The sequence below is a fragment of the Palaemon carinicauda genome, chromosome 7 (genome assembly GCF_036898095.1).
Source record: "Palaemon carinicauda isolate YSFRI2023 chromosome 7, ASM3689809v2, whole genome shotgun sequence".
Classification (NCBI taxonomy): domain Eukaryota; kingdom Metazoa; phylum Arthropoda; class Malacostraca; order Decapoda; family Palaemonidae; genus Palaemon; species Palaemon carinicauda.
In genome coordinates, this window is record NC_090731.1 from 119,587,533 (window position 1) to 119,600,559 (window position 13,027).

Below are 13,027 nucleotides of genomic sequence, written 5' to 3' on the forward strand. Positions count from 1 at the left end.
CGGCATCCCAGGTTGCAGAGGTACCCGGAATAAGCAAAGAGGTGGGATCCGTCTCTTTGAGAGCCGGCATGGAAGAGCCTTCCTTGATGGCCTGTATGGTCAGCTCTGTGACTTTGTCTATGAGCGGCAAAGAGATGGAGGGCGCTGTCGTAAAAATAGTGTAGGCACCTTTGTGTGGGGTGAGCTTGGAGTTAATACACCCCCACGCTGATAGTGTTCTGGCCCAGATAGCCTGGGCCTGCTCTTTTGGAAATATCACCATTTCCTTCGGTACCTTGTCTATACGGACCAATGCATGTTCCTTTAACCGTACGAAACCATTAAACGGGAATTCTAGGCCCGGGGGGTAGAACTCCAGGTCCTCTAGAGGGCGGGTGCCTATGCCCTCCAGAGTTAGGGAACCATCTAAGAATGGGGCATGCAAGGCAAACCGCCAAGGATTGTTTTTATCGAAGGGCGGTAGCTTCGATGCGTCTGGGGCAGAAGGGGGAGGAAGCTGAGTTCTGGCGCGGATCAGAGGAGCCATCATATCCTTAATCTCTGTCATCGCCCCAGAGTGATGTTGAATTTGTTCTCTGACCAAATCTCTGACCAGTTCGATGGGGACGAGATCGCCCCAGGGTACCTGAGCCACCCGCTGGTTTTGTCTTGGATTTGGTAGACTTAGACTTCTTAGGAGTCGTGGTTTTACGAGGAGCAATATGAATATCAGGAGCTGTCGAGGGTCCGGGGACCGGTGACGTTGACACTGGCAAAGCTGAAGTCTTATAAGTTCGAAGTGGCTTCACCTTGGGTCGTACGGAGGCAGAGGGATCCCGAGGAGAAGCCTTAGAGTTATTAAAACCTAGAAAGGAAGAGGGAGTAGGAGAGAAAAGGGTTTCCACCAACTCGGCACCACTTACCTGCTCGTCCCTGGGTTCTACGTCTATATCCAGATCTGCCACGTCCATCGGTACGAGGGGTTCGTCCTCCGCGGAAATGGTGGCCCTGACTTCTTCAATTAAGGGGGCAGCAAGGTCAGGGGAGTCTGCAGCAGTAGTCGAGCCTGGGAAGAGCAGGGAGGCCATGTCTCGAGGAGATAGGGTGCGCCAGACGGGGCATTCCTGCCGAAGCCCGACACCCACGGACGAAGAGTAGCCCTTGCTGAACGAAGAGAGACATCATCGGCCTGTAAGATTTGCAGTGATTAGTGATGCAGGAGGGAGTTTGCTCTCCAAAATATACTGTGTATATCATATTCATGGCTAAATTAGTGTCTGCCAACGAGAAATAAGGAACAAAAGGAAAACCCACGTACATCATCGTTCAGTAGAATTGACGACAGCTCGTAACAGAGCGAGCACAAATCCGGGAACCAGACCATGTATTGGGCCTGGCCCGGTTCCCGGATAAAGGGGATGGAGCAGTGCGCATGAGACCGACAGAGGTCATGCCCAACGGGGTCGTTGAAACTCTGATAAGGGGTTAAAAAAACCCCTATTATTATAGAGCTCCGGCACTCACTGAATTCCCTAAGCTCCAATATTGCATTTAACTAATAACCGAATATTACTTTTAAGATGATACCGCCCCATACCATTGTTGGCACTTTAATATTCAATTGTTTGTATATTTGTAATTCACCTAATGTCTGTTAATGACAGAAGGATAAATAACTTAAAGCAATCTGCCGACCTCCGAGGGTCGGGGAAGCAGTGACATGCCCTTAAAATGAATATAAACACCAGCCTTAGCTAAAGGCAAGGCAAATATAAGTGTGAAGTGTATGGGCGACCTCCGGTGAAGCCGGAGAGTAATGAGATGTCCTGAATAATGCAGCCTTAGCTAAAGGCAAGGCAAATATAAGTGTGAAGTGTATGGGCGACCTCCGGTGACGCCGGAGGATAATGAGATGCCCTGAATAATTCAATTGTGGCTAATAATTCAATTGTGAAAGATATAAAAGCCAAGCCGCAGCTAAAGGCTAAGGCTTAGATCATAGTAAAGCGTATTTACGATCTCCGGTGAAGCCGGAGGGAGAAGAAAGGTCCTTAATAATTATATTGTGAATAATAACACAATTGTAATAACAATGGCTATTGTGGATATGGCCGTGGCCTGAGACAGCAGTAAGGGCCACCGGAGGGTCGTATCTAAACAATATGAAGCCCGTCCCATGTAGTAAACAATATATAAATATAACAATAGAACGAAAGTCATTGAGAATCCCTCATGGCGGAGTAGAACTCAAGGCGGAGTGGAAAAACGTTCATAACTACTCCCAAGCCGTAACGGGGAGAGGACGAAACTCGGACCTAAAAATAACGCTAACTATTGAAAAGTAACCAAAAATAAATAACTCGTAAGTTATCATACACCCGTAGGGGGAGAGGTGAGGGAGGGAGAACCCGTTGAACGCACAAAACGGAAAACGGGAAATCCGCTCACCCACCGGAGCTAAGAAAGAAAACGAGAGAAAGGGGTAACTCGTGACTGCGAACAGAAAACGGGAACCCCAAGCTCTCGCTCTCTTGGACACAAAATCAGGACTAATAATCACACAACACTTATTATAAACTTATAAAATAAAACTGTACATCAAGATAAGACTACGAACGAAGAATAGCATCTGCTAAAATCTAAAATAAATAGCAAAGTCGAGTGACGAACGCCCCGGTGGGGCGGGTACTAAACAATAACAAAGCTAGAACGCTATCTTGTTCGTAGGCTGGACTTGCTAGCAAAAAGTACCATGAGCATAATAACGAAAAAATAATAACGGTTCCAAAGGCATAAGGCCAGGGACTTAACCAAGAACCTAAGTGACAGAATACTAAACGGGCAGACAAAGATGAATTCCCAAGACAAGTGAACAAACAATGGCCGCCGTGAAGGGCCAGACGGGAATGATAAAACAGACTATACTGGATATAAAACAAAAGCCCGGTACAGTACTATAAAAAGCTGTCAAAACAAACTATGGTACTTAACATTGGAATGTGTGAAGATGGAGCTTCGGACATGACGAAACAAATCCACGAGAGTGAAAAAATCTGAGAGCACCACAAAAATTTTTCACAATGTCGAAGTCCAAAAAAGGGATTTTGACGAAGGAAAAATCTATTTCTGGGGAGAGACCTGTGGCGCCCGGTGAAAAGAGTCCTTCTTATATATCTTTTCTGATAAAACCTTCCAATTATACCAGAGAAAGAAAAAAGCATGGAATGCTGAGGTTACTACCCTCGCGCGAGCCAGCATTCCATGCTTTTATCTTTCTCTGGTATAATTGGAAGGTTTTATCAGAAAAGGTATATTAGAAGGACTCTTTTCACCGGCCGCCACAGGTCGACCCAGAAATAATCTTTGTTCCTAAACGGATACAGACCTTTGGTCGGTACACAAATCAAAATTGGTATACCGGGGGAGGTGTCAGTATTTCATATGGACATTGGTGAGTTTTCAATACAAACTTTGCTTTAGAAGGTATAGGTTGAGACCATTATACCAGTTTGTCTGCTAGGCATCCATAGGTAATATGTATTCCTCGAGACTTTTCCAGAGTCTAGCATGACTCTTCCCATGGTTTATGTTTAGAAGTAATGATGTATGACATTAACATCACAGGTCTCTAGGTCTAAATAGACCAAGGAAATGCTATCTTGAGGATAAGGCACAAAATGAGAAATCCACAGATACAGTAATGCTCTAGTAAACTTCCATCACGATGACATGGTCTGAGCCCAAAAAACGGATTTTGAGCGAAGCGAAAAATCTATTTTTGGGTGAGATAGCCATGTCGTCCTGATGGACCCACCCTTCCTTTTTATGAAAAGGGCTAAAGGACCCCTCCCAATAGTACAGTATCTGTAGCACCTCGCTTATCGCTACAAGGAATAAGATGGCGCCGTTGATGACGTCATATACAGACTCGAAACGGGGAGGAGAGCTACCTTAATAATGGCTCTCCTTTCGTTTTCTTGCCACTTTTCCCTCTCGAAGTGTTAATGCTATTCGGGGTGAAGATAGCTATGTGGCGTGTCAAGAATACGTCCTCTGATATTATGCGATATCCCTATAAGAGTAAATTAGGGATATTCACTCCAGGAGTTAGAATTCTGGGTACCTTAAGGTAAAATTCTCTGGGAATATCACTGTAGTCAAATACTGTATACCCTAGGAAGCTACTTTAAAGGAACTTCCATTAGGACGACATGGCTATCTCACCCAAAAATAGATTTTTCGCTTTGCTCAAAATCCGTTTTCAATTATTGCTGGTCATTACGCAAGCGTAAGTTAGGTAATTGCCAAATACGAGGAAAAAACATAATCTGAAACAAGAACCTGGAAGCAATTGCAACATAAACCTAGAATGAAAAATAGGATGACTGGCATTCCCCTTTCTTTTTTCCCCTCACTTGTGGTGTAACAGTCGTGCCATTAGGTGTAGGGTTGTATGTCAGGTGGAGGTAAGCCATGAACTCGAGCAAGTTTTCTTCCCAGACAAGTTTGGTTAATATATATCTCCCCTATCTTCCTATATGAAGATGAGGATGGATAGAACGTAGGCTCTCTCATTTTTAATAATCACTATACATTCAGACAACATATCTATCACACGGGTACAGTATAGGTTTTCCAATGACAGTCTAGCAGTTACCTAGTAACTGGTAAGGGCCTATTGTAACACCTACAACATCTTCATGCAAAGGTCATCACCTCCACTTCTGTATAGGACCAGGGGCTTTTGAAATTTCCAGGGAAAGTTAAACCAGGCAGTTTGGTTCATAGGGACTTATTCTCCCTTAAGGATAAGGCTCCTATTAAAGGACGATAGTTTGTATTCATCACACTTCAAGACTTAACTAACCACAAGGCCAAGCCTAAGGTCAAGAGTGAGTGCATAGCTGACTGTCTGGTGGGCAGGGCTTACCTTTCACCTGCCATTAACTTGTTAAGTTTAAATGGCCTTTCCAGTTGAACTGAAATCATACTCTTATTAAAGGGCTCAGGTTTGTATAGAGTAGTAAAGAGAAAATACAAATTACTTATAAAAATTGTGATTTTACTGAGTTTTATAGAAAAAAATATACAATACTAATATCATGCATTATTAGAGAATTTTGGAATGCAACCTTAATATACTGTAATACCCTTTTTATTTCAGGAGACAGTTATTTTCGGATGCCAAAAATGGGGAACAAGCTCATTTGTGCAACCATAGCTTTTTTCATCCTCCAAACTCTCAAGTCTATGAGTGTCTGTGCGAATCCACCACACATTGTAATCATAGTTGCTGATGATTTAGTAAGTAACGATCACATTACGCATTATTTAGAAAGGACTCATACTATGTATGTTGTAAACTGTAAAGTACAATGAATTTGTAGTCATATCCAAAATTTGTTCCTATGAAAAATTGAATGTCCTTTTAAAAATGGAATAATGTCTTATAAAAGCTAGAACAACTATTGAATCCTGAAAAAGGCAGTTAGATAAAGATAGGTTGGAGTAGAGATCGAGCCACATGGCCTGAACAATTTAAGCTGCTTTTGTCTTTGCCCACAAAGAAGGTGGGATGTAATACTGCTGATTTCTATTTTTGGATCTTTATTGTTTTCTTTGTTTGTTTGGGTTTTTGTTGATGGGGAACTTCTCGTAATGGAATGAAAGCTTTGTGTCATCCAGAAGTGTTCATGTAAAGAAGGTAAGACATTTAGGCAATAGACGGTATGTTGGACGTGGCCATGTATCCTCACCTGGGTTTCATTGTGTAGGGTACATTCCTGTGCTCAGAGATCCTCCTTTGATGAGTGTAGGCCAGGGGTCGGCAACCTTTTGAAGACAATGTGCCACTTGATAATTAATACCATTATTTTTACCACCTTGCATGCCAGTTGTTATTTTTAGCACTATATAGGGAAATTAAAACTATATTTCTTCAGTATGTAGTAACCATTTAGTATTCTTTGTAACAAAAATATCTCATACTGTATTTTAAGTTTATACCTCACCATATTAACGGGATCTTTGCCCTTGCTTTCCAAAGGCCAAAGTTGAAATTCCAGGGTAGTTTTTAGACACCTTGAGTTTCACACAACCCTCAGAGTGATCCGTTGCAATCCTTCTGCGATGGGGGCTGAGGATGTGATTCGTGTATGAAAAGGATTTTTTTGATGAGCTATGCTGTGCAATTTCAGAATGGATTGCCCAATTTTATCCTCAATCATTCTGTAAAGCCCTTATATTTTCCTATCATAACAGGAGCACCATATGTTGTAATGGCCAAAATCTTTCCTATGTCTTCCTTTATTTTCTCAAAATGGTCAGTGGATGCCTTCAATATGCTTCTTCCCTGGTATTTTCATTCATAGGTTTGAGACAACACAGCCCCTTGTGTACCTCTATGTCGCTATACCTGTCAAAAAAACAGCCAAGCAGGGAATACCATTGATATCCACGCTTTCATCCATTACACGCTGAACGTGTAATTCTTAATTCAACCAATTGCTGCTGATTTACATTATCAGAAATTTCAGGAGTACGTCTCTCCACGGCTTTAGCTGAGACAGACATGTGTTTTATCCTTGAGATGATAACTTGCTTGTTTGATATGATATCAAATAAAACATCAGAGCACTCTGGAAAGCTGCTTTAAAAAATCGGCATAGCTAAAAGTCTTTCCATGCTTAGCAATACACAAAGCTAGTTTGTAACTAGCTTCAGTTTCATGGTTTTTGCTAGCATTCAAATTTTTTAACACATTACTTTGTTTCTCATAGTGGGTTACTGCTTTCTTAATCACCTCAGCTTTGTCAGCTCCATCCCTGAAAGTCTGCTCTTTCTTTGTTTCTAAGTGAGGTTTAACACTCGATGTGCAACACATAACATACTTGTAGCAGAGGGCACACACAGGACGATCATTCTACAGAATAAATCCAGAGTAATTTGTCCATGACGGCTGAAATAATCGGTCATCAAGATTGATTATTTTTCCAGTTCCCATGGTGACAATTAACTAAAGACTCACTGGAACAACAGGGACCATACTCAGGTAGCTTAATCAAGATCTCAAAAAATCATAAAACGGATTTTGAGCGAAGCGAAATTTTTGGGTAAGATAGCCATGTCGTCCTGATGGAAGTTCCTTTAAAGTAGCTTCCTAGGGTATATTTGACTACAGTGATATTCCCAGAGAATTTTACCTGAAGGTATCCAGAATTCTAACTCCTGGCGCGAATATCCCTAACTTTTACCTTTAGGGATATCGCATAATATCAGAGGACGTATTCTTGACACGCCACATAGCTATCTTCACCCCGAATAGCGTTTACGCTTTGAGAGGGAAAGTGGCAAGAAACGAGAGGGGAGCCGTTATTAAGGCACCATTCCGTACTGTTTTGAGTACCTATATGACATATCCGACTGCCATCTTTATTCCTTCTTTCATAGCGCCATTACTCGGTGATTTTCCTGTGTTCTCTCGCTAGTTTGGAAGAAATTCGGAGTGACCATACTCAGATAGCTTAATCAAGATGTCAAGGAATTGTAATAGGGACCATACTCAGGTAGCTTAATCAAGATCTCAAAGAATTATAAAAGGGATTTTGACGAAGGAAAAATCTATTTCTGGGTGAGGAACCTGTGTCACCCTGTGAAATGCTCCTTAAAGCACCATTTCAAAGGTATAAATACTGCTAAATATACCAGAGAAAAAAGTTGCATGGAATGTTAGGAATATATCCAGCTTGCTCACCCCTAAAGGGTGTCGGTATTAAAACTGGGGCGAGTGATACCACTACCAGAGATCCCTTTCCAATTAGACTTCTCCTTCCTCAAAATCCCACGTTACTACGAGGTGTCGTTCACTACAGCTACTGCCCCCCCACCACCACCACTACCTATCCTTCTCCCATCATTCTTATTAGCACCCCAAGCTTGGGCCAGCCTAGGGTGAGGAAAAAGGGGGGAGGGTTCACTGGGCGACACAGGTTCCTCGCCCAGAAATAGAATTTTCCTTCGTCAAAATCCCTTTTCTGGGCTCAACCTGTGTCGCTCCGTGAAATAGTAACAGAGAATTGGTCCCATAAGCTTGGAAATACACAAAAAGTTAATGAACTGAATTAAAAATAAGAGTAATTCAATCAAGCGTATTTTACTAAAATCCTTAATATACCAATCTCTTAATTACACCCCAAATCAAGGTCAGTGTTAAGGTAGGGGGGAAAGGGAAGGCAGGTGCCGCCCAGCACCTTATTAGGAGACAAGGCACTAAGAGGGAAAATATATATGAAGATAGGACCCTGTTATAATGGTTGTGTTAAATCTGGAGGAACCACTATATCTTTAATCTTGGGCATGTGGTACAGATTCCGGCTTGGTTCTTTTAATGAAATACAGAATCTATTGTCTGATTCCCTTCTAATAAACAAAGGTCCTGAAGGTCTATTTAAATAGTTTTCCAGAGTGATAACTGGGCACAGAGATAGATCCTGTGGAAGTGGGACATAGTAATAGTATTATTGGCTAGACCTCTTTCCAAGTAAGTTCTGAAGTAGGTAACTGCCAGATTCGTAGTCAGCGTCTGAACCTCTGAGTCTTCCAGAAATTGGCTAACTTCCTTACATCAGAATAATTTTCCGAAGGGTAGAATCTCATATACCTGACACTAGGGACAATGTGTTAAAAGGGTCAATCTCAGCATCTCTTTGTGCTGCAAACCTGATAGTCCATAAAGTGAAGGCACTCTGAATCCGTGAGGAAGCAGACACACTGTGAGATAGTACCATCCATGCTAACTTGGTTCGAGAATCCGCCGAGGTCGGAGTCCTAGTTCCACCAAGATAGGGAACCAGTTGCATTGCCCAATTGAGGGCTACGAGGGCAATCCGACCTTTGAAATTCCTGAGCATGTCCAGGACTTTCAATAGCATTGGCATGATTTTATCTTTTATTTAGGTTATTTGGACTGTGTTAGTTAGCGGCTTCAGTCGGTAGCCTTTTGTGCGAGAATTCTTGGTTTGTGGAGTTTTTACGGGGAATCGGAACGCGTTTTCATTGATTTTCGTCCTGCCTGTCGAGATCGGTATTTTACCCGATTTTGGAGGACTAAATTTTGTTAAAATGGTATAGTTTCTCTCCAAGTCGGCAACTACCCGAAATTGGAAAGTTTTGCTATTATTCCTTTTACGCCGTGTTCCTTTTTCTCCCATTTTCTCAATATAGTGAGGTCCATAGTGTAATTTCATTGGAATTTTTTTGGGATTTTGTAAACTATACATTTTTGGAATGCTTACAAGTCAAGGAATCTCATAAACAATGTTGCCAAAATTAATTAGGTTACTTTGGCGGCCATCTTGGATGTTGAAAATGGCCGACTTCTGAAATGCAATTTTCAATTGAGACTTCAGCTCAGCTAAGTTTGGCTATTTTTTTCTTTAATTTGCTTTCTCATTATATAAATGTAGTCTTTAGATATGATTTAAAACATGAAGTAGCAGAAATTACCATTTTTAGGCATTTTATTAAGGAACATTATGGTAATAAATGTGTTACAAAACCGAAAACTACTTGTTCCATGTTGGCATTATTTTTGATAACCTACATACAATGTGAAACTAGAAACACATCAGCACCATACATTCTAAAGTGTTAAATATTATTTACAGACAATTTGTGACACTAAGTGATAGTATTACAGTAGTCTAATCAGAGGTAAGCATCAGGTGTTTCCACGCAACAATTGCAATTTCAAGTAGCAGCAGAAGTATGCAAGGTAATACATTTAAGCATTGAGTGATCATAGAAAGAATTAAAGAAACAGCAGCTAAAACTGCCACAATTAATCTGTATTATTGTCTTTAGGCAATATATATCATGGTCTCTCAATCATCGTCTGTATCATCATCATCGTCACTCTCCGAGTCAATGAGATTAGATGAAACATCCTTTGAATCTTGGTCATTTTGGCAGTCACTTGTGCACTGACATATTTCAGTGCAAGGAAGGTTCACTGCAGCACAAGAGCACCTTTTAGTTGAGCAGTTTGTCTTGCAAAGACATCTTACCATTTCCAGAATGGCTTCTGGTGCTGGCAGAAGTTCTGTTGTCACTGTGAAGTGAAAGCGCTAGTCCGATCACTTGGGGATTCTCTTTTGTTCGGTGCTGCCTAAAGGTGCCTGACCCTGAAGGCTTGTACTGGACCTGCCTGTCTGTCTTCAACCCAAACATCATGTTTTGGCTCATAGTTAGTGCTAACCGGTCTGTGATCCCTGTTCTTGCTTCAGTTGCTAGATGTTCCACAGGCCCAGTCAGAACCCATCTCATCAGGCTGTACAATTCAGCTGGGACACATGTTGTATCACTTGATACCGGGATGTCATCATTATCTGTGACACTTTCCTTGTTGAAGTAGACAATACTCTGGCGAATGATCTGGGCTGCCTTGAAGACTGTTTTCATATTGTCCTTGCTGCCAGCATCTATTATCATTGAATGAACATTATCTTCTTGACAGGCTGTTGGGTTGTATAGCACTGCTGATATCCTACGATCTTTTTGCAGTACTGATGTCACAGCTGGGAGTTCAGTCAGAATATATTCTTTTAACCATTTTTGACTGAAGGTGGGGCAATGCTGTGCCATGACATCCCCAAGCATGTTCTTGTACACTGTCTCTACGTTTCCCATTGAGATTACAGCCTTTTGTCGTGTCTTCACTTCAACCAAGTTTGTTATTTCAACCATGCTTGCTGCTTGAAGTGGGTGGACGTATGGACCACTTCGGTCTGACACTTCTCTTAAGGAATGAAACACGTTGCTTCTCCAGCATCCTTTGTAGTATTGAACATCAATTGCATGTGCATCTGTAGGGGAGATAGAAGTATTCAGTCTTGTTACCAGGGCTGGATTCCCTGACCTCCACAGCTGACCTTAGTTGTTTCCCTGTCTCTGACGTACAAACCCTGAAGATCTGCTCTCCTGTGTCTTCTTGGCAGAAAAAGCACAAATCCTTCTCCAGGGGAGCTGTCTTGGATCTTGTGAACTTGGCCCGCCGCTCAGATGGCTGTTCAATCTCTTCACTCTTTCTTTTTCTCCCACGCTTCTTGGTGGCTGAAGCCGCACTCACAGCTTGTTCATTGCGTTCCCTGGCCCTCTCGATCCGACTCCTGTTTGTTGCCTCCTGATAACAGCTTCGGTGCCATATTGCACCCTGCTCACTCAATGTATCTCTGGTAACATCTTTGAGTCTTCGCTCGATTTCCACATACTGTCCATCATTGCAAGTGGCTCTTTCTCTGACTGCATTCAAGCATGTCACATAAGAACCTAGTCGTGATTTTAGTACCAAAGGACCTTCTTTTTTGTCACCACGTTGACAAAGAATACACAGTCTCCAGTTAATTGGATCCCCCATCCTTTACTTCTTCACATGGCTTGCTCAGAAGAGGCACAGTGTTCATTACAGCTCAAATTAGACCTGTAAAGAAAAAAAAATCAAAGTTGTTTTTTTTGGTCATATTTCATCATAATCAGTACAGTGTAGTATACAAAAGAATCACAAAACCTTCAGCAAGGCTTTATTCCACTGAGAACATAGCACTCAGAACAAAACTACACAAAACAATACACAACAAAACAACACGCCACAATCGCCGAACATAGTTTACATACGCAATAAAACCAATTTGATTACAAACACAAATACTGAATTTATTCAAGCATACTTCATAGATTACAGATATAAATTTACGCATAAAATTTTACCACATACAGTTAAAACAAAATTAATAAGTAAATAAGAGAAAAATAAGATTTTGTGGTCGCCATATTAGAAATCCAAAATGGCCGCCAATATGACCTCGAAAATTCTGGCAACATTGGTTTTTGCATTCTTCGTAATGTTAGCTTTCTAAAAATGTATAGTTTATAAAATCCCCCAAAAAATCCAACGAACTTATATCTCAGAACATATCGGACCTCACTATATTGCCGATTTAGCCTATTTATTGAATTTTATTGTATTTTATTGTTTTTCATTTTGTAACGTCTGCCATTATATGTTGTTTTTGTTTGCGTGCTTCGCATCAGGTCTTCCTCTGTTTCGGAGGGTAGTACCCCCCCCCCACTCCGATCACAGTGGTCACCTGATTTCAAGCCAGTCTCCTTCCCCTGGGTGTCCTCTCCCCTTTTACGCCTCTCGCCACTCCCTACGTAGGGGGTAGGCTTAGGTCACGTGCTTTTAGAGAATGGGAAGTCACCCAGGGTGGAGACTGGCTCTTTCGCTCACTGCATCATCGCGAGTAGCATATGCGCCTCGCCTAGCCCCCCCCCCCCCTTCCACACTTTCAAGTTATCCATCCGTGTTATTATTTGTCCCGTCACGGAGGTCCGCGATATTTTGTGAATAGTATCTACTAATGGTAGTTATGTTTCTATGATCGGATTCAGACAACCTACTCTGTTCTGATACTTTACTTTACCCTATATTTGTTACGTAATGTTATGGATGGTTGGTTCGAGAGAGAGAGAGAGAGAGAGGGGCTGCGACAGAGATTATAGTTCATGTCTCAGGTTATCCATCCGAGTTATTAATACTTCCCATCCCAGAGGGCCGCGATATTTTGTGAATCGTATCTACTAATGGTAGTTATGTTTCTTTGATCGGATTCAGACATCATACTCTGTTCTGATACCTTACTTTATCCTATATTTGTTAACGTAATTTTATGGATGGTTGGTTCGTGAGGGAGAGGGGCTGCGACGGAGATTATAGTTTATGTTAGAGTTAATACATAGCATTTGTTTTTAGCGACGCATTTCTTCCGGCGCTACATTGCTTACGTAGCATTGGGTTTTTGCACCGGATTTACGCATATTTTCCGGCGCCACAATGGTATCTATTTTCGCCCTTCCTGTCATTAGGTTTAATTCATTTAATTTCATGCATTCCGGAGTCTACGGACTTCGATGCTTGTTTCTAGTGTGCTTGTCACTTCTTGCTTACGCTCCCCACCCCGGTGGGTATCCCATGTGCTGGGAATATATATAT

At 41.8% G+C, this 13,027-nt stretch overlaps 1 protein-coding gene across 2 annotated transcripts in view; it reads left to right on the forward strand.

Moving 5' to 3' along the window:
- Positions 1–13,027, forward strand: part of LOC137643997 (arylsulfatase B-like) — a 636,333-nt gene that overhangs the window by 321,435 nt on the left and 301,871 nt on the right. For both annotated transcript variants that reach the window (XM_068376854.1, XM_068376853.1), the window contains exon 2: positions 5,144–5,283. In XM_068376854.1, the coding sequence (XP_068232955.1) occupies positions 5,161–5,283 (123 nt within the window). In that variant the 5' untranslated portion in view covers positions 5,144–5,160. The remainder of the gene's footprint in view (positions 1–5,143; positions 5,284–13,027) is intronic.